Here is a 20,755-nt window from a genome sequence, read left to right as displayed (position 1 = left end):
GCCTGCCAAAAAAACTCACAAATAACTTGTTTTCCTTACTTTTGAAAAAAAAATGCCAAACTGCAAGGTGAGCATGAGCCAATGCCGAATTAGAGAACTACTAACAGATTGCCTGTTCTATCATTGTTGCGATAAAGGATGAACTTCTGATATCCCTAACCAACATCAAGGACAGGTGACGAAGGTTAAATATGCCAGGCATACAAATATCACTAAATATTAGGCAAAAGATTGTACTATAATCTGATCATCCACAAAATATATATACCCAAACACTAGAATTTGTCATCCAGAACAGATAGGAAAAATGCATACGCCACCATTCACATAGGGCTAAGTAAGTTGAGCATTTGGTCCAACTCTCTTGTAATCATCGCGAGCTATCTCATAGTTCTGCTTGAGCTCCTCGTAGCACTTCAGCGACGCCTCTGAGAACTTTGTTAGGCGATCAAGAACCATTGTCAGTCTTGACTGCAGTCCTTCAGCTGCTGGCACACTTCCGCTCTTTGCCTCCTCCTGCTCATTGCTCTCCAGCATCCCACACTCCTGCGACTCAGTTTTGGGCTTGTTCTGGTCATCCTGGTGCTCAAACGAGTCGCGGAGGAGCTGCATCACATCTTTGATGGACTTGCATAGCTCATCGGCAGGGAGTGACTCCGTCAGGGTGAGCCAGTCTCTGCATAAGATAAATATTGGTGGGGAGACAGCCTGGCGGGGAGGGAATGAGACCATGCGCTTGCGCCTGCGTCGGTCTTGGGGAGGCTGCAGGACACATTTCTGGAGCCATGCGTTAAGGGCCTCTACATAAGACTGATGAGCAGTGACCCAGTTCTTGAAGCTTGAGGAAAAGCTGTCCATCTCGTTATACAGATTCATTGCGGCCTGGCGGTGGTGCTCGCCTTGCTGCACCGGGGTTGAGCTTTTCACATGGTATGCCAGTGTGATTGTGATGAACTGTTTGTGGTGACATTCCAGCATAGATTTCCACATTCTGATTAACCTGTATGAAGTCAATTCATTGTTAATAGACAAGAAATGCAAGCATGGTGTTGTAAAATCAACAGTCTAAGATACTCCCTCTGTTCCAAAATGTAGGTCGTTTTGACTTTTCTAGATTCATATATTTTGCTATGTACCTAGACATATATTATATCTAAATGCATAGCAAACACTATGAATCTAAAAAAGCCAAAACGACCTACATTTTGGAACGGAGGGAGTAGATTATTATCAGCTAAAAGATGAAGTTTGAACTGTGCCGTGAGACATCAGAAAGTTCAGCAAAACAAGGGGGCTTCGGGTAATAAGTCAGTGTTAATCTTCTGATTTCCAGTATTGCACTGTCATTCTGCCAAAACTATATTGGAGTGACATGTAAATCAGAATTTTTTTATTAACATACACTAGAAAGGATATAAGAAGCAGCAAGTTTGCATTCAGAATTGCGGTAAAAGAAACACAAGAATAGATCTATGTAAACAAATATGTTTGCTAGGTATATGCTATCAGTTATATACCCTTGAATCAGCTCAACGAGTTGTGGCAGCAGTTCTTCATCCCTTATCTTCTCAATTCTTTTGGAGATTGCATCAACAGCTTGAATTGCAACCGATACCCTGGAATGTAGATCCTTTACAACAGCTCTAGTCTTGTCAATCAGCTGTGCGTTTAGGCCGCGTGCAAATTGGCACCGGAGGAGGTTACATTTCTCATCATAGGCCTTTCTGACATTTTCACTTGCCTACATAAACCAAATAATGCAGTAAGCTAGTGACAGTAATTCATTATGCCAGCAAGAGTGCAACTGATGAGAATATCCCAAATGGCTATTAGCATCTCAGAAGTCAGAACATGCGCTCTATTTTCTTTTCTAGTGAGCAAACAATAAGTGGCCTACCAACTACATCTGAACTATTACATAAAAAATGCAATATTAATAAAGATCAAGTATTACATGTTCTCCATCTATCAACCCTTGTGACAATTGACCACTTATATCAGAAATACAGTCTTGAGAATGTCAAGATCAAATACAGTAGCTTTGTATCTATAAAAAACAGGTATTCCATGTAGACTGGGTAATTAATGATGAATTCATGCCACACCACTAGAAAAAAATCTGAGATTGACATCATATAGATGAGCTTACTAGACATGTACTTATGAAGTACCTTGATTTCATCGTATAGTTTTCTCTCCCACGCATGTAGCCTATCCAATGTAGAAGAGTGGCTTCCAGATACCATGGCAAATTCCTCAACAAAATCACTGTTACTGTCATCCACATCATCTTTAACTATCGATGTCATGAGTGCACTCTTAGATGATGACGATAGAGATGAGACAGAACGCTTCCAAGTAACAACCTTTGAAACATGTTGTGCAGTTTCTACAGAAATATTTAAAATTAATAGTTCAAGCAAACATTATGATAATGAAAGGAAGAGTACAATCAAAACACGCCCTGAGTTACCCTGGTTGAGAATAATATCGCGATTGCAGCAGACTCGGAGCGCTGACACAAATCGGGCAGTAGGTAGCTTCCCTGGAGAACCTAGGATTTGATTAAAAATGCAAATTAAACACTTATAGAAATCGCTGACATAATCCTGTGAAAATAAAATACAAGATATATGCAACCCTCATGATTATCACCTGGCATTTTTGGGCATATGTCTAGTCTGATCTTCTTGGTCTCCAGCATTCTGGAAACCTCATTCCCTGCTTCAGCTGCACGTATAAATCTGGTTTCAATGTCCTTCATGCTTGACAAAAAATCTTTCGCTCGATGAGTGATGAACTCCGAAGGATCTTCTGTCTCTGCGCACAATTCTTTTTCCATTTCGCTTTCTTCCACCTTTGCAGCAACTTGCTCAGAATATTTAGCTTTGGATGAAACATCCACCAATTGACTTGGTTTACTGATCACACTTTGCTCTGGCTCTCTTCCCTGCTTAGATGGTGAATTAACACCAGAAAATTTTGTGTGCCTTCTTTCTGACATAACTAGTTCTTCTTCTTCACCTTCTTCTTCTTCTTTCAGTGGCACTACTTCAGCTACCTTTGACTCTCTCAAACCTTTCAATCTACTAAAGTTCAAGGTTAGCCCATTATCATTGTTGGAGGACGAACTACCAGCAGTGTCAATGGGATCAAAGAAGTCCCATGAGGTGCATAATTCTGGAGGTAATGGTGGTGGGGGTGGCACAAAAGCTGAGATTGGGGATTCTTGCCCCACAAATTCAGCAGCAGATGGATCAATCATGAAAGTCAAAGGTGTGGTTCCTGCCGCTTTCATACAGTGGATTCTTGTTGCGGGAGTAGTAGTCGATGGACTTGCTCGATGCATTGGAGAGGCAACATTCTCTACTGCACGTGAAGACGAGGGGGATGCCATAGACGAATGTGATGGCGACTTATCCACTTCTGAAATAGAGAGTGATGATTCTGGTGAGATCTCAGATTCAGCATACCGTCGCAGTGCAGTCCCCACAGTACGGAGGGATTGAGTATACGATAAGTGTGCTGCTGACAATGCATCTCTTGAGTCAATGGCTCGTCTGATATGGCGCATCCGATCTTTGCACAGAACCAGGGCATCCTCTCCAGTGGCTTTGGAGGGAGAAGAACCCATGAGTCCCACGAAACTGCAGATCCCCTACTGCACTATACTAGATACCAGTAGACTCATCAAAATCCAACTACTGCTAACAGCTTCCACCAATTAAAAATCTTGCTTGTGATCAGCAGTCAGCAGTGGTCTTTGCTCCTCAGATCCTATCAATAACAAAAATAATGCTTGTCAGAGTACATAATACATAAAATGCAGAACCAAATTTAACAGTATTGGCCTAAAACAAACTTCAGGGAACATAAATAAAACTAACTAAAAATACTTCATATCCCCAAAGCCGACCACATTTGCTGCTAACTTGAGCTGATGTGGTCATTTCAGCCACAACTGAGCCTGACAACAGTAATTTTAGCCAGGCAATTAATCTACTACACAAAAGAGAGAAAACAAGGTAGAACAATTGCCATTGCTACAAGAGCTCAACTGAAACATGGTGCAGGTCTAAGAACCAACCACTCATACATCCAAAGGGAAGGAAAAGGCAACGAAACTCTTTTATTCCTTTACTTGCTAACCTGAAAATACTCTACACATCAGAAGCCAATGGTCAAAGTGTATTTGTTGAAAGCCTGAACCATGATTAAAGCAGGCAGTTCTATGATTAAAGCAAGCAGGAGCTGTGCCAGCAGATAAGCTGGACCAAAAGAGTGAGAAAAGGAACCAGCAAAGCAGAGACCTTTCCCTAATTCTAACCTCTGATCAAGGCATCAAGCAACTGTAAGAAATTAAAAATAAAAACCACCACCACCTAAAAAGCAGCACTTCAACAACATGATAATCTGCCCGATGCACCCCCCCCCCCCCCCCCCCCCCCCCAAATCCCCAGAAGATGACCAGGGCACTACCTAAATTCGGTTCTTGAAAGTTGAAACCACCGTTATCCTAACAGCAATACGCAATTGGCAAAAGGTGAAAAGCCAAAAGGGTGGTAAATCAGAATGTTGCCCCCCCCCCCCCTCTCCTAATGCAAGCCAATGTGGTGCTGACTGCTGAATAATCACCATCTACCCTCACAATCATGTATTGGAGCCTCTGCAGGGTCAATCAAATGCAGCTCACTGAAGAACAAACCAAACCAAGAACCCGCCTTAAACCACCAGGGTTTTGCACAGCAAAGAACCCTACTTTCCCCCTACCTGACACCCCCCAATCCAAGAACCTAGCACCCAAGAATCACAGCCCAACAAATAACCAAAGCGACGACGGGAGAACCACACTCACCGAAAATGCGGCCGCGGCACTGTAGCCGAGTGCGGGGACGCGGCAATGCGGCCGCCGCGGCTCGATTCCGGGTGGTGGGGGGCTCACGTGCGCACAGTGGCAGACGGGCACGGGGTTTTGTTGGGTTCTTGGTGGCGATGCAGGGGAGGGGAGGGGAGGGGAGGGGAGAGGTAACCGTTGATGGTGGTGGCGGTGCTACTGTGCAGTGAGGTGAGAGCCGGCAGGGGGTGGGTGGAGCCAAGGGAATGAGAGCAATGGGGAATTAATGGTGGGGTGTACTGCCGCTGCAGTGCAGTATCAGGAGGTGATGGGTGAAGATCTTTCATTTCTTCCCTTTTTGCCCCTGGCATTGGCGCGTGCGCAGGCCGAAGAGAAGGGGTAAAAAGAGTAACTAGCACGGGGCCGTGAGAAAAGCTTTTTGCCTACAGTTTACTCTAGCAACTTAACTCATTAGTCCTGTAAAAAAATCCTGGTAGTAAAACTGTTTGCATGAGAAAAGAAGATAATCTGCTTGATGCAGTCAGCAATACGTTGGATGACTCCAACAAACATTCACTAGATGACTTTTGGTCAAATAATAAGAGGTCAAAATTCAGCAACCGTAAGAAATGACCACCCACCGTTTGGTCAATGAGACTTGAGACTGTCTACAGTCAAAGAACAACTCGAGTTCAGCCGAGTGGTTTAGTCACGGGCAGTACCTGATCAGCCAATTATTGCTCAAACCCTAATGATGACAAGAATCTCAAGTGCGCGGAGATTGCCGCGTGGGCCCCACACATTTGTCTAGGCGCCTAGACTTTGGGATGATCATGTGATCTTTTTTTTTGTCTAATTTTTTTTTCACACTAGACGAGCCTAAAGAAAATGACGAGCCTAAAGAAAATCTGATGTGGGCATAGCCAGCAATACACCAGTAATGCCATGCTAAAGCAAATAAGAGAAGGAAACCACAAGCCCTAGGTTGCACAAAATGGATGATGAGTTAGTAAAAAGATCACTTCTACATGCAGCCACAGCATCACCAACTCTCTTGTTCTGGTAAGAGGTACTGATACAACATGGATCCAAAAAATCACAAAGGGATTTTGGGAATTACATTACAGAATGACCAAATGTAAGCTAAAAGTTACAAAATGGTGTGTTTTCATTCCATTTTCAGTCTGAGTCGGAATCTTGAGCGGTTGAAGATCTAACCCGCCGGTTCTTGGACTCACTTTCGTCATCTTCGTCGTCATCGTCTTTCTTCTTCTCGTCGATTACACCTAAAATTCAGTTGAAGTTAACATGTCATCCTGAATTGTGAATGAGTGCCGCGTAAGACAAAAGTCTATCATGGTTACATTTCATGTTGAGAATATTTTCCAAAGCTCTGGTCGAGAAGTCATCTTTACTCCCAAGGTCTTGAAATCCGACTAACCGGTCAACGGCAATACCCTTCCTGAAATAAGACAGGGATCTCAGCATGGTGAAACAGGAAGGTTACAGAGAAACAAACATTATCCAATGGGCAGCAGTAATGAAAAGCATATGGACTTACTTGAACAATATGACACATGGCAATGTTTTGATTGCCAGTTTGGACACAAAGAATGGAGCATTCTGCAGTTAGTTATTTATAAGATTAGGCTTCATAATTGTTACAAGGAAGTAATTAAAGCAAACAGTGATAGTATACAGACTTCAGCATCAAGCTTGACGAATTTTGTTCCCACATAGACCGGAGCAAGAGCCTTTAGATGCTTATCCATGATCCTAGCAAATATTTGCAGACATAACTTCCATAAGCACAAAAGGCAAAACTGTATATGGGTAAAAGAAGAAGGAAGAAAGAAGTTTTGGCATACTTGCAGCGGTAAAATTCACGGTGGTAGAAATGACATATAACCTTTTCACTGCCAGTAACCTCCCCAAGGAAGTCACCTTCAGTTATTTCTCTGTATTCACCGTGACCTTGCCTTTTCAGCACTTCACGCTTCTCAGCCTCTTTCTGTTGCATGGAGAGGGTTGAGGAATAAAATGAACATGACACTTGCATAAGCTTTCACAAGTGTAAGATGCAGATCAGTACCTTCAGAGCAGCAATTCTCTCCGCGTGCAACTTCTCAAGTTCTGGGTCCTGGAGAGAAGTTCGATGAAATTTGACAACTGTCAATATGACACAATACTATGTGCTGTACACAGAACGTAAATACAAGATTTAAGTAAGTAAATGTTTCTGCTTCTACTCACGTCCAACAACTCATCAAGATCAACTTCATCATGGCTGGCAGGTGCTGCTTGAGCCTTATCTTTAGCCACCATTTCCTAATATGATGTACATCAATGTCAGCATCACAAAATTAAAATTCATAATGGAACAAGGAGAAAAAGTAAGCTCTGTTCCATGATTACAAGAACTGAAACTGACAGAAACAAGATGAGGATACTGCCAACCACATTACAATAATGTGGTAAAAGAACATACAAAAAAGAAAAAAGAATGTGCGCTAACAGAACTGAAAAAATGTCAAAAATAAGAAACATTGATAAATCAAGTTCTCCATGACAGTCACGCCATGTTGTACACAGGTGTCAATCTATGAGAAAAAATACTATATATATAGGGCACACAGATTGAGGTGGCTTCAAAAAGTACCAATTTTTACCATTTCATGATCCTCAAACAGGCTAAGAGTTGAAAAATTCTCGATTTCAAGCAATTCCTAGCCATTGCCGTAGAGAAAGCACCAAAGACATCACAATTCACAAAGCATCACAAGTCCAAACATTGTAACACCAGAAGTTCACATTATAAGCGATCTTTTTCCCCCAACAAACAATCACCTCATCAAGGATGAGATTTCTGTACAGATACTACCAGTCCCAAGGAGGACCAAAACTCAAATACTTATTGCTCGGAGACCAGACATCCCAGCTAAAAAGCTCGTTTTGGCAAACCCACAAAATATATTTATTCACATGTGAATAAATGAACTCTGTTGAACTCCTGAAACGCAGGTGATTCCAATTGGATGGGTGTACAGTCCATTACTCCCAAGTCCCATGAATCACACCCCCCACTCCAGTCTCGAACATAGCACCAGGTTACACTCGAACTAGCAACCAGAAAGTGATCCGCGACGAATTATGCAAGCTTTCCCCGGGGAGCAATTCAGCATCTCACGGGCCGAAATCAGCACCTATTCCGATTAAAAAAAAAGGCTGGATAACCTCCACGTCCGCGCGCGCCAGCCTCGAGATCCAGGGCGCGGGCGCTGGATGCCTCGTCGACCAGCTCCGCAATCCGGCGGCGGGATCAGAGTAGGAGGAGCGACAGAGCGAGGCGGCGCTGGGATACTGGAGGGGGAGATGGCTGGTGATCCAGCGAGTCACCTTCTTGAGGTCGCGGGCGGCGGCGGCGATGACGTTGCCGAAGGCCAGGTTGGAGAGCGTCGACTTCACTGCGTCCGGATCCATCTCCGCTGCCTCCCCTTGTTCCTTCTCGCGCCGCCGGCTTCTCCCGCCTCCGGCGCCGCCGCTTCGCCTCGCCGGATTTGTTTCGGTTTCGTGGGGGAAGGGAGAGCGAAGCGAACTGAACTGCGGCGGCCTCGGTGGAAGATCATGCTCTCGGATTCGGTAAACTTGGCCCATTGGGCCAAGATATTTGTTCGCTCAAAAAAGAATTTGGGCTTGCTCAGGCCTGTTAAGTTTTTAACCTTTTTCCTCAAAAAAGAGTTGTAAACCCTTTTTTTATTTCTTATCTTTTTGGGGTGAAATCATCTAGTGACTAAACTGCTAAGAAATTTAATATCCCGCATGGAGAATAGCATGTAGTATGACGGTTTATGTACAGGGTAGATGGAGGGCCCAGCCGCATAATTTGAGTGAGAAAAGGGGATTTTGCATGCATACCATGGGCTCAAATCCCAATTTGCTATTTTAGCACTGGATGTCTCAATGACAGATAGGGCCAGGGCCCACCTGCCCATGAGACACCCACCTGACCCGTGGTTTGCATTTTCTCATCTCAAAAAAGAAAAGAATATGATCATACCATGGATTCTGGTTTGTCATTCTGACTCAACAAACTGACATACGGTTATGACAATGCAGATGCTTCTTCTTTTTTGAGAAAGACAATGCAGATGCTTCAGTAAAGTAAACCTTCACTTGCCATAAAAAATTACGGTTTTGTCAGGCAGAATTTTTTTCCCGTTACAATATACAAAAAAAAAGAGAACAATATTTCCACATTTCCATGCAGAAACCAGAAACGCCTTGAGTTCCTGCTTTGTATCGCCTCCTGTACAGCTGGGTAATGCCGAGCCGAGTCCTAACTTAGGGTCATCATCATCATCTGCCATCGACATGATGGTGTGAGCTATTATAGAAGCCCCAGAGACTTCAGCTGGTTGATGTGCTCTGCAGGGAGTGGCGGCGGACACCAATCTGTGCGCTCACCATCGACATCCTCTACAACATATTCCTGGAGAACACCAAATGGGATTTGAGTAAAACCATGGTAGATATGCTAGTAGATGAATTAACAGCAGTACTCACCTTGGTTAGCATTCGTTTAGCAAGAATGTGGTAGTGCCGCTGCCAGATCCGCTGACCAACCATTGTTGCTACCAGGACGCTGTAGAATATGCCTATAACCGTGAAAAGACCGAGCACAATCACCCCCATGATGAGGAGCAACGGTAGCCCAGCTTCCCCAGCGCCTCCCAAGCAACCACCACATTCGCCAGCTGTAGTTGCACAACCTTCAAAGCAGGTCGTGCAGTCTGTCCACATACAAAGTGTGCCAGGTAGATGGCAATCTGCGCACATCCTGAAATAGAACAAGTGTGGGTACAGTATAAATAGCTAGCACAAACACCATGCACTGCGAAAGAAAAGGTATGATGAATAACATTTAACGGCATACATAAGGAGCATGCCTCTTGAATCCAGTGAAATTAATAAGCAGTAAGTATATATAGCTGAAGACAGCAGTGTATATATAGCTTTTATGAAATTTGGCGCACATTAAATTGATAACAGTAAATGAATTCTGTGTTACTATTGGGTCCAATTTTATAAACCAGATTAACTATGTTAACCAATCCTTTTCAGGGTTGAGGAAACGCTTTAGCTTTAAGACAGTTATTTAGTGTGTGAGCTAATTAAAGCATACCCTGGCTGACAGCAACAAAGACATAGTTCTCGACAAGGCTGAGCCAAATCATTCCGTACTCTTCGATCATAACAAGTTATGAAGCATCCTGATAACCCCAACAAAGCAAAAAACATTAACGCACCTGCAATACACAAGTGCTACATCAGTACAGGGAAACATTATGTGCAGAGATGCGACTAAATAGTTAGCAACACAGTAGTCTAGTTAAATTGTAGCAGTGTGGCTCACATTAATGAAGTCTATATATTAATGAAACATTTTTCAATGTCAGCCTTCTGAGCTCAGTTCTTTCACATGCCTGTGCTTTTTTTAATGAGCCATAATCATTGCATACACAGCTGAGCTGAAGTTTTATTGGGGGGAAACTCATTGACCTCACCATGGAAAGATGCTTGAGTAAGCTATAAGAAAAATTTCTCATGGCATTTTAAATGTTACCTCATGATAATTGCCTATGGTACTGACAAAGAAAACAAACTCAATCCTATTGTTCATACTTATTCTTTACACCCATATTTATTTTCTTCACAACTTTTACAACAAAACCTATACAATACAAATGCAATTGATGAGTTCCAGGGATGCATTTTGCACTACCATAGAGAGAATCCTAGACAATCAAGGTATGGTTTTATGAAACAGACACACAGGAACAGATCAAAGTAGTGGCAATGGAATGGTTAAGTAGTTTACCACATATATAATAAAAACTAACTTCATTATCAAAACCCCAGGCCGTCCTCAACCAATATTGCTGGTACCCATCAATAAAATGTACCAAATATGCCAATGCAGAGATGACCTGGATGAACGAGTAAGAAAATACTATTGGTTACTCAATAGTCAATAGAATGTAATTAATGGAACAACATTTAAAGAACTTACCATCTGAACTAGAGCAAAGATGAATAATATATCTCTAGTAACAAAGAAACGAAACTTCAGTGTTCGCCATTTCCTGTCAGTGTGGGAATGAACCCTCAAGTAATATGGAGCCTTGCAGGTGGTACAATGAGAAAATGCAAATCCCTCCTGTGTAGGAAGAAGCATGGTAAGTTACCAGTCTTGAAAAAAAAATCAACAATTCGATTGCAGAAGAAAGCTCCAGATAAGACAGGCAGTAAAATGCACGTAGGCAGACTATTGAATGCTTTCACACTTTTTTCCTCGAACACTAAATGCTTTCACACTTTTTTCCTCGAACGCTGAATGCTTTCACGCTTATACGTACACCAGGAGAACATACACTATTTATTTTTTATTGCATTACATTGATCAAGGTTGCATTGCAGAAAAAGGTGTATTCTTTCTGACGCAAACAGTCTCCATTTGTTGTAAATAACAATATAACATAGTTTTGCAATAACCTGAACCGTCCAAGTTCAACCTACAACCCATCAGAGACTCCATCTGAAGTTACCTACCAGGACAACTTCCAAAATAGATGTAGACATTCCAACATCCTAACAGAAAGCAGAATTCGCAATGCTAACTACCAGATTTTGACCTGTGAACCCCTGTCTAACCACTATGACTCGCACATTTTGGAATTTTCAAATGAAGAGTAAATCATAAGCTAAAGAAACTAGAAAACCTGTTACAATCAAGTAACTTTTCAGAAAGCAAAAATCCAGCAGAAAAGGTCTTCACAAGATACAGAAATTGACAAGTTTTGAAAAAAAAAAGAACTTTTTGGTCAACCCAAGTAATGTCATGTCAAATTTGTGCTTCAATCTGATTGAGCAAGATCTTTATTCCATATGTATAAATTTCTAGTCAACAATGAACTACGTCAGGGATAAAGCAAGACAGATTGAGAAAAAAAATATCATAATAATGTTCGGAATTTTTATATTGATAAACTCAAACCTTCCATCAAACATGGATCCAACTGATTAAACTTGTACGGTAAACAAATAGTTCCAGATATTTGTAGGAAACAGAACCCACTGTGTAAAACACAATTAGCCATCAAAGTTACATTACTGGTCTATCAAAATGGCTTGTCTGAAGTCAAATTTTACCCACACTTCTCATGGCTATTAACAATGAAGTTATGAAAATATACAATGCACCTTGTTAAAAGCTAAACCAAGTGATTCAGGAGCTGATAGCTAATAGAAACATAGAAACAGATGCAAAACTGGGCTCTAATAGGAAGCTGATAGCTAATTCAACGTATCCAATAGAACAAAAATGTAGAGGGATCAAAAGTCTGCTTCTGTCATGTCGCACTAGGTAAGTGATTGCAACTAATGCCCCATCGACTCACCACTACAAAAGAACATTTTTTTTTAAAAAAAATATCATTTTGACAATCATATCTATATTCCACACACCACACCCCAAGAAGGTAAAGCCTCTGCAAAAGAATTCATTGTACTTACTTCTCAGTTCGCGCAACTCAAACAATCACTGCAGCTCAACGCACGGAATGAGGCCAGAAGAATCATCGATATCTAGAAGGGATGCTCCTAAACAGCACTACACGGCAACAAATCACAACGACAAGCTATCCCATATAAGCAGTAAGCACAGATCCAGAAGATAACTCCTCCTCGCATTCACATAATAACCAAACAAATGAAGCCATGGTCTCAACCTTCAACCGATTCATCACATAATTCGATCACTCGCTGCACTCCGATGCCACTCGGATAGCTCACTGCATTGCTAACCGCAGAAAATGCACACAGAACCCCGTCCTCCCCCACTCCCGGCGACATCATTTCGCCTAATTTCCATCTACGGGACACCGGGGCAGCGGCGCTCACCTTCACCGCCCTCCAGTGGTCGAGGCAGTCGCGGTGCACGTACTTGGACGTCCCCTTGCACTTGCACGGCGCGATGAAGTCCCTCCCTGCACACACCCACACACACAACCGGCCACTCAGATCCCCTCCAGAAACGGCCACCGGGGAAAAAAAAAGTCCGAGGAATCGAAAAAGGTCGGGGCTCCGTCCGCCCTCACCGTCGGTCTCGAGGCAGATCCGGCACTGCAGCTGGTCCCCGCCCCCGCCCGCCTCCAGGTCGATCTCCGACGGCGGCGGGATCAGCGGCGACGACGCCTTCTCCTCCATCCCCCCGCCCCGCCCCGCCCCTCCTCCCCCTCCCGCCGCCGCGCCCCCGGGAACCAGCTCAGCTCGGCGGCCGCCGCCTCTACCACCTCCCCGGCGCCGCGCCCATCCGAGCCCCCCGCCTCCGCCGCCCCACCACCGCTTCGAATCGAGAAGGGGGAGGAGGACGAGGTGGGGGTTGGGGGAGAGGAGAGCTGGAGTTAGGTGTGTGCGCGTGCGCGAGCGGGTGGTGGTGGACTAGCGGCGAAGCGAGGTATAGACTCCTTCACTGACACGGGGGCGCGCTAGCCGCGGGAGGATGACGCGCGGGGCCCGTCGCAGAGGCGGGGTAGGGCCCGCGGTGCCAGTGGGAGTGGCGGGGGTGGGTAGGGAGCGGTGGGGCCGGGCGCCAGGGCGGGGCGGGAGGGTTGACCGGGCAGAGGGAAGAAGCTTCGCGGGCGGAGGAGGCGGCGGCTGGGTGAAGTGTGCGCGGGTGGTTACGTTGGGCCGAGATGGGCTAGTGGGCCTCAAAAGTTCTCATTGGTCTAGACCTCGATGTGGGCTAGTGGGCCCGCGACCCGCGTTGCTTGGATTTTGTATCTGTAAACTGGAAAAAAATAAACATGGCGTGCCAGTTTTATTTTGGCTGTGTCAGCATACTGATAGTTTGCTGCGTGGCTTCTGGTGGGGGAGTAAGGAGGGGAAGAGAAAGACATGCTGGGCAGCATGGGAGGAGATGACAAAACCAAAATATATGGGAGGATTAGGAATCAGAGATATTGAGCTTTTCAACCTTGCACTGCTTGCGAGACAGGCTTGGCGTATTTTGCAGGAGCCGGCCACGCTCAGCGCGAGGGTGTTGAAGGCAGTTTACTTTCCTAATGCAGACTTTCTTGACGCAGAACTTGGTCCATCTCCATCCAGAGTTTGGAGAGCTATCATTGACGGCAAGGGAGTTCTACAGCAGGGTCTGATCAAAAGAATTGGAACGGGTGAGGACACAGATGTGTGGAGAACAAATTGGTTACCAAGAGATGGCCTCATGAGGCCGATCTGCTGCTTGAGCAGTACACCGCCGGCAGTGGTCAGTGAGCTGATCGATCCGGTGAGTTTGTCTTGGGATCTGAATAAGCTGAAATTCCACTTCATACCGATGGACTGGGAAGTAATCAGGAGTATACCCCTATCCACTCGAAGACAGGAGGATTTTTGGGCCTAGCACTATGAGAAATCGAGAGTTGGTGTCTAACCGAGAGCAAAGGACTGATTGGATTGATCACAACCCAGGTCAGTCAGATGTGAGAGCAAAACATAAGGACTGGATAGATTTATGGAGTGTCAAAGTTCCTTCCAAAGTTCGAGTCTTTTTGTGGAGACTTGCAAAACAATCGATCCCGACCGGAGATGTCCGTTATCATAGAAATATGGCGTAGCACAGCAACTGCTCCATATGTGGAAGGCCGGATTCCTGGCGCCACTCATTGCTGGAGTGCAACATGGCCAAGTGTGTCTGGGTTTTGCAAGGTGAACATGTGCTGGAATTTCTAAGTCAGGCACAGCATGAGGATGCTAGGGGATGGCTACATGAGGCAGTGGCAAATTTAAGACATGAAGACCTTGTGCGCTTGACAGTCACCATGTGGGTGATTTGGTAAGCTCGAAGGAAAGTCATTCATGATGAGATGTTCCAAAGCCCGTTATCTACTCATAATTTTATTGGGCGGTTTTTATCAGACCTGGAAACAGCTACTCCTACGGAGGTAAAACAGAGACAAGGGGAGATGATCAGGCCTCAAGTGTCGTGCTGGATCCCACCTCCTCGGGGAGTGTTGAAGGTGAATGTTGATGCAGCCCTATCCAAAAATTCAGATATTGCAGCCATGGCCGCGGTGGCAAGAGATGAAACAGGGATGTTTCTTGGCGCATCAGCTCTGGTTGTTGAGGGAGCTACCTCGCCGGAGGTTGCGGAAGCAATGGCTTGCCGGGAGGGACTTGCTCTCGCAAGCGATCTGGACCAACAGAAGATTAGAATTGCCACGGACTGTGTCAATGTGGTGAAAAACATATATGGGCAAGATATGGGACTTTATGGCCATATCGTTATGGAGATCAAGGCAGGGGCGGCTCGGTTTGTGGACGCTCAGTTCGTTCACGAAGGTCGGAATTCTAATGGTGATGCTCATAGACTAGCTAGAAGTTTGATCTTTGAAGCTGTAGGACGGCATGTCTGGTTTCTTACTCCTCCTGATGGAGTTTGTACCAACTATTTTTTTTAATTGAAGGTGGTACTATCTCAAAAAAAAGTTTTATTTTAGCATGCGTCCAGTCCGGTGGTGTTTTATTTCCATTGAGCATAGTGTTTTTTCGCGATAAATTGCTGAGTGAAAACTGGAATTTTTCAGAAAAGAGTAAGAATTTACTTTGTGTAGTCGTGTTCATACTTCCTAGTTTGTTTGAAGGCTACTAAACTTTTTCTTTGCATACACCAACCGTAACTGTTACAGCACACACCGACAACTAAATGTAGCGAAAGAACATGCTGGCTCGCTGTGATGGGCCCTACGTACGTAACATGAGAGATGGATGAGAGATTTAGCTTGAATGTATTTAATTTTAGTTTTCTCTAAACCTGACTGGCATATTTTCGTGTTTTGAGAAGACCAAACGGACTTTCTCCGGACTCTGGTAATTAAACCGGCAGGCTTCCTCATAAAAAATCAAAATAATAAATAAACCGGCGGGCTACCGGCGGGTGTTTCGGCGGTTGTTTCTGTTGCAACGCCAACGCCTGACCGTTTCTTGTGGGCCCGGCATTTAGGGCTGCCGTTTCGGGTTTCTGATGAACCGACATCGATGCAGAGCAGGTTTTCATTTTCCCCGCTTAGGAAGAAAAAGGTATGAACTGACCTGATTGATTTTGATTTCGACAAAGTTTTTGTTGTGTGACCCCATTCAATAAAATCAGGGTTTTTCATGGAACACTAAACTTGTAGAAATTCACATACAAATTTCAGAAAACAGGAAATAATCCTGGCTCCATGCCAAAGCTCAATATTTGGATTTTTTTATGATTCAATTGAACTTATTAATCCTGTTGTTGCATTGGTTCTACAGTATAAAAAGTGCCACTTTTGTTCAAAAATAAAAAACAACCGCTGAGCTTGATTGTAATCCTGTTTTGAGTGAATGAAATCTCTATACAGTATACACTATGTCACGACCCTCATGAGGACGCAGTTTCTTCTTCGTCTTTGTTTCCCTCTTTCTTTTTTTTCCTTCGATTTAGGATGAATTCATGGTATACATAATTACATAGAAAGAAGGTTGGGACTGTGTGTTTTCCGAAAGAAGAATGTCATCCAAATTGTGGCACCACGTGCGACATCTCCGGCATATATGAATAAGAAACGCTAACGGATCGTGGAAAAAGGTATATGTTTTTTACAGTTACAAACGGTTTTGTTACGGTTGTATACACGACATATGGACGTTACATCCAATGTATTACCCTAATAGCTATAGGTTAGTAATTGCTCAAGGTCAATGATCGGCATGGCTCGCTAGGAGGGGCCTATTTAGAAGTTTCTTGGAAGCATCTTTTCTCCATGAATTTTGCATGAGTGGACTCAAAAAGGGTTAGAGCGGCAAGAATAAAAATTGGCGATGGTGGCCAATAGGATGGGATGGGGATGGCCACGAGATAGATCAGCCAGGAGCACGCCCCTGGCTGATCTAGAATGGTGGTGGACTATAATGGCGGTGGCTGGCAGAGGCGGACAGACGTGCCCTGTTATATTGCTCCCTCTCTCGATGGGCATGTCACATGAACATAATCTTTTATTTTATGTTAGAAACCATTAAGAGAACCACATCGTTCATACGTACCTGTTGCTAATATAATATTTCATACAAACTTGAAATTTATCCTGGATGAACACCACAAAAAGATAACAGGGCCACCGGCCGCGGTAGCATCTCATTGATCAACAAATTAAACAAACGACCGAAACCGATACAAGGATATGCATGCATGATGCATCCATAGTTTCGTACTGTTAAACACTAAACCCAAATTCTCAACGACAGAGAGCAACTCCAAGAGACCTAAACCATGTAGTAGTTAAAAGCTGGCCCGGCATGCATTCTCTTCTTCACTCCTCAATCCACGAGAACCCCAAGTCACAACCCTTGTTGAAAGCCTCCATCGCGTCAGATGATCCACTGCAGCTCGGGCCGGCGCCAAGCTCCCCTCCTCCGTTCGGTGCCGGTGCCGGCGCCGGCGCCACCACTGCGGGAGGGTGGACGACACCCTCGCCCGCGCCGAGCTGCCGCAGGCGTTCCTTGGCCTCCCTCAGCCTCCGCCCCACCAGATCCTTGAGGGCAGCGAGCTCCTTGCCGGTGGCGCCGCCGGCGATGAGGCCCGGGCGGCGCCCGGCCACCATGCGCTCGTGGAGGAGCGCCGCGGCGTCGCGCTCGCCGTTCGCGTCCTCGGACCGCTTCACCTGTCCGCGGACCCTGGCGAAGCGGGCGGCGAGGTGCTGCAGCTGGCCCGTGGCCTTCTTGAGGCTGCTGCCCTCGGGCACGCCCCGGTACCTCCGGAAGAGCCGCGCGGCCTCCGCGGCGGAGGGCCACACCTCCGGCCGCGCCGCCGCGCCGGCGTCGGCGTCGTACACCACCACGCACGCCCGGGCGCCGCAGAGCGCGGCGATCTCGCTCGTCTTCTTCATCAGGCCCCGGCACCGCCGCTTGTACGTCGCGCGCCGGGCCAGCTTGTACGTCCGGTTATTTACACATTATGATTTTTTTAAGAGTTTCTTCCATCAACATTGTTAAAACATTTTTATACAATTTTCAACTTAATAATATTCAATTGATCTGCACTAGACTTTCTACAAGTTGTCGATTTACAGTGCCATTCCCGTGTGTTCTTACTTCTTAGAAATAGTTGGCAACTTGATTCTTGTTTTTACATTATTCTCACTATGTCCAGTTACTAACTTATGTTATTCTCCTTGTACTGTCATGTGAATGCCTAGGTGTTTTTTTTGTTATTGATGACATATGGGATAAGAAATCATGGGAATTGATCCAATGTGCTCTGCAACATAGTAATTATCAAAGCAGAGTTGTGGTAACTACTCGTATTTTCGAAGTCGCCACACATATCGGTGATATTTACAAAATGCAACCACTTCCCCGTGATGACTCTGAAATATTATTATACTCTAGAATTACTGATGGTGAAGACAGATTTCTAGACAGTCTTTCAACTGAGGCATGTGATAAGATTTTGAAGAAATGCGGTGGTGTGCCACTAGCTATCATTACAATAGCTAGTTTATTGGCAAGTAAAACAGGGGAGGACTGGTCTAAGGTGTACAATTCAATTGGTTTTGGTGACAGAGGCAATGACATTGTAGAGAATACCAGAAAATATTGTCTTTTAGCTACTATGACCTCCCTTCACATCTAAAGGCTTGCTTGCTATATCGAAGTCTGTTTCGTGAAGAATATGGGATTGAGAAAAATCTTTTGATATGGAAGTGGATAGCTGAAGGTTTTATCCAGAATGAACAAGCAACAACAGAGATAGAGTTATTTGAGCTTGGGGAAGGGTACTTTAACGAGCTAATAAACAGAAGCATGATCCAACCTATGGAGTTAGAGGATACCGGGTATGTATATGGTTGTCGTGTTCATGATATGGTGCTTGATCTGGTCCGTTCATTATCCAGTGAAGAAAAGTTCGCCGCTATATTCGACAGGTTCGCCGTGCACGGTAGAAATGTTGATCCTCAGCTGCTTAACATGGGTTTGGCAAAGGCGAGGTCCTTTAGTGCCACTCAGTGCAGCGATGTTAATGTGGTAACATCATGCTTTCGAGTTGTACGAGTTTTAACTTTAGAAGATTGTAGTCTTAGGGAATCTTGTGGAAAACATAGACTACAACATGTAGGGAATTTACACCACCTGAGGTATATCTTGGCATTTGGATCACACATATTGATGAGCTCCCCAAGGAAGTAGGAGATCTCAAGTTTCTGCAGACGCTGAATTTGTCAGGTACTGGAATGCAGCAGCTGCCGGAGTGTGTGGGCATGTTGAAACAACTGTTGTGCCTACGCATCAATGACAGTATAGCGGTGCCAGCTGGTTTGATTGGGAGCCTTACTTCTTTGCAAGAGCTGAAGATATGGCCGGTTGATGATGTGTCAACAAGGCAGTTTGTGAAGGAGCTGGGCAAGCTGAGAGAACTAAGGATCATCCGGTGTACCATTCATGTAATGGATGAGAGCATGGAGAGAGATCTGCTGGAGTCCCTAGCAAATCTCCACAAGATCCGCACTTTGTGTATTCTTGGCTCAGCGTTAGCAAGAGGGATCACAGGGGAAGAAGCACGTTTTGTGCCCCCTCAGCGCCTTGGACAGCTATGTTTGGAATGCTTCAGGTTCTCTGGACTACCAGCGTGGATCATCTCGTCACTTCTCTTGAGCCTCACCCATCTAGATGTGACAGTGCACGTGGTGCAAGAACAGGACATGGAAACCCTTGGGAGGCTACCAGAGCTCTGCTACCTCAAGCTGAATTCAGATCACACCAGGCTAGTAAGCATAAGGAAGCAGGCTACTAATGATCTGCGCCGCTGCTTCCGGAAGTTGAGATTCTTTCTTGCTCCCTCTTCATTTGTCCGGTTTGATCTGCACGGCTGCAAAAGGGACCCCAGCATGGCACACTCCACCATGATGCCAAGCCTTGAAGCCCTTGTGTTTTCTGTCCATGTTCGGTTCCTAAAAGATATGGACATGCAGCCTGGCTTTGGCAACCTGATTGGCTTTGAAAAAGTTGCTAGTGCTTCGCTCCAGAGGGTCACAGCTACGATCCAATGCGAGGACGCTACTGCTGAGGAGGTGGAGGAAGTGAAGGCAGCATTAGCACGCGCAGCTGACCTCCATCCCAACCGTCCCACCCTCAGAACTGAGATGGAGAATGAGCATAAGATGCTCTGATTATACCTACTGATAAGTGAGAACGCATTCTATCTTCGTGATATTCTATCAGAATTCATGGCTGTGCTTACATTTATTTTTATTTTATTTTTTTGCTTCAGCATTAGAGTAAGACAGACTGTAATAGGTGAACTATTGTACCACTTTCTGACCACCGTTCACTGCTTGTTTTAACTCTCTTCTCCAAATTGAAAGAAAGGGCCACCCCTGGTACAACAATCTCTAACTCCAGAGCTGACAGTTTCATGCTGAAGCTGTAAGTTTGATTTCTGAAACTGCATTTTTTGGATGGAACTGGAATGATCCATGTGTGTTTTCTGAAACTGCATTTTTTAGGATGGAACTGGAATGATCCATCATGAAGATGCTCTGATACAGTTTTGAGGCCCTAATACATTATCTGAACTTGTCTGCATCTGGGAACCCAACTGGTATGTGAAATGTGATCTCAAAAAAAAAAAACTGGTATGTGAAATGAATTGATGGAATCGGTGGCACCGTGCTGACATGATTTGCAGATTCAAACTAGTAGCACTTTGCATCAGTTTAGATTAATGGAACTGTGCTCTCGAACAGAGGCAGTGCACTTATGCTCTGTATGATTGCACAGGAAAAAGAAACCATACTTGCCTCTGAAACTGAAAAAACGAGATTCTAAGATGCACTGAAGTGA

At 44.8% G+C, this 20,755-nt stretch overlaps 5 protein-coding genes across 8 annotated transcripts; 1 reads left to right on the top strand and 4 right to left on the bottom strand.

The window, feature by feature from the left end:
• Window positions 1-176: 176 nt before the first annotated feature.
• Window positions 177-5,088, bottom strand: LOC120684566 (protein ALTERED PHOSPHATE STARVATION RESPONSE 1). Of its 4 annotated transcripts, none has more exons than XM_039966419.1 (6): window positions 4,827-5,088; window positions 2,656-3,777; window positions 2,474-2,554; window positions 2,172-2,389; window positions 1,518-1,741; window positions 177-1,000 (listed from the first exon to the last, which is right to left on the bottom strand). In XM_039966419.1, the coding sequence occupies exons 2-6, from the start codon at window positions 3,632-3,634 to the stop codon at window positions 334-336; spliced, it is 2,169 nt and encodes a 722-aa protein (XP_039822353.1). In that variant the 5' UTR covers window positions 3,635-3,777; window positions 4,827-5,088; the 3' UTR covers window positions 177-333. The 4 variants fall into 4 exon arrangements, with proteins under 4 accessions (XP_039822353.1, XP_039822352.1, XP_039822354.1 ...); XM_039966418.1 differs by having other exon boundaries at window positions 4,856-5,088; XM_039966420.1 differs by lacking the exon at window positions 4,827-5,088 and adding an exon at window positions 4,771-4,792.
• Window positions 5,089-5,817: 729 nt separating this feature from the next.
• Window positions 5,818-8,462, bottom strand: LOC120685257 (thioredoxin domain-containing protein PLP3B-like). Its single transcript, XM_039967074.1, has 8 exons — window positions 8,231-8,462; window positions 7,088-7,162; window positions 6,927-6,974; window positions 6,703-6,845; window positions 6,538-6,610; window positions 6,396-6,457; window positions 6,199-6,296; window positions 5,818-6,120 (listed from the first exon to the last, which is right to left on the bottom strand). The coding sequence occupies exons 1-8, from the start codon at window positions 8,312-8,314 to the stop codon at window positions 6,014-6,016; spliced, it is 690 nt and encodes a 229-aa protein (XP_039823008.1). The 5' UTR covers window positions 8,315-8,462; the 3' UTR covers window positions 5,818-6,013.
• Window positions 8,463-8,983: 521 nt separating this feature from the next.
• On the bottom strand, window positions 8,984-13,309 carry LOC120685256. The gene is made up of 7 exons (XM_039967073.1): window positions 12,991-13,309; window positions 12,794-12,879; window positions 10,905-11,051; window positions 10,713-10,821; window positions 10,017-10,140; window positions 9,398-9,671; window positions 8,984-9,323 (listed from the first exon to the last, which is right to left on the bottom strand). Exons 1-7 carry the CDS (start codon window positions 13,097-13,099, stop codon window positions 9,222-9,224), a joined length of 951 nt encoding a protein of 316 aa, XP_039823007.1. The 5' UTR covers window positions 13,100-13,309; the 3' UTR covers window positions 8,984-9,221.
• Window positions 13,310-17,226: 3,917 nt separating this feature from the next.
• Window positions 17,227-17,802, bottom strand: LOC120685105. Its single transcript, XM_039966943.1, has one exon. It carries the CDS (start codon window positions 17,800-17,802, stop codon window positions 17,227-17,229), a length of 576 nt encoding a protein of 191 aa, XP_039822877.1.
• Window positions 17,803-18,730: 928 nt separating this feature from the next.
• LOC120685104 (disease resistance protein RGA5-like) lies at window positions 18,731-20,376 on the top strand. Its single transcript, XM_039966942.1, has 2 exons — window positions 18,731-18,903; window positions 19,032-20,376. The coding sequence occupies exons 1-2, from the start codon at window positions 18,731-18,733 to the stop codon at window positions 20,080-20,082; spliced, it is 1,224 nt and encodes a 407-aa protein (XP_039822876.1). The 3' UTR covers window positions 20,083-20,376.
• The last annotated feature ends 379 nt before the right edge of the window (window positions 20,377-20,755 follow it).

This window comes from Panicum virgatum, chromosome 8N (assembly GCF_016808335.1).
Source record: "Panicum virgatum strain AP13 chromosome 8N, P.virgatum_v5, whole genome shotgun sequence".
Classification (NCBI taxonomy): domain Eukaryota; kingdom Viridiplantae; phylum Streptophyta; class Magnoliopsida; order Poales; family Poaceae; genus Panicum; species Panicum virgatum.
The sequence above is the reverse complement of the archived record's forward strand: the minus strand, read 5'-3'. Positions and strand labels throughout refer to the sequence as shown.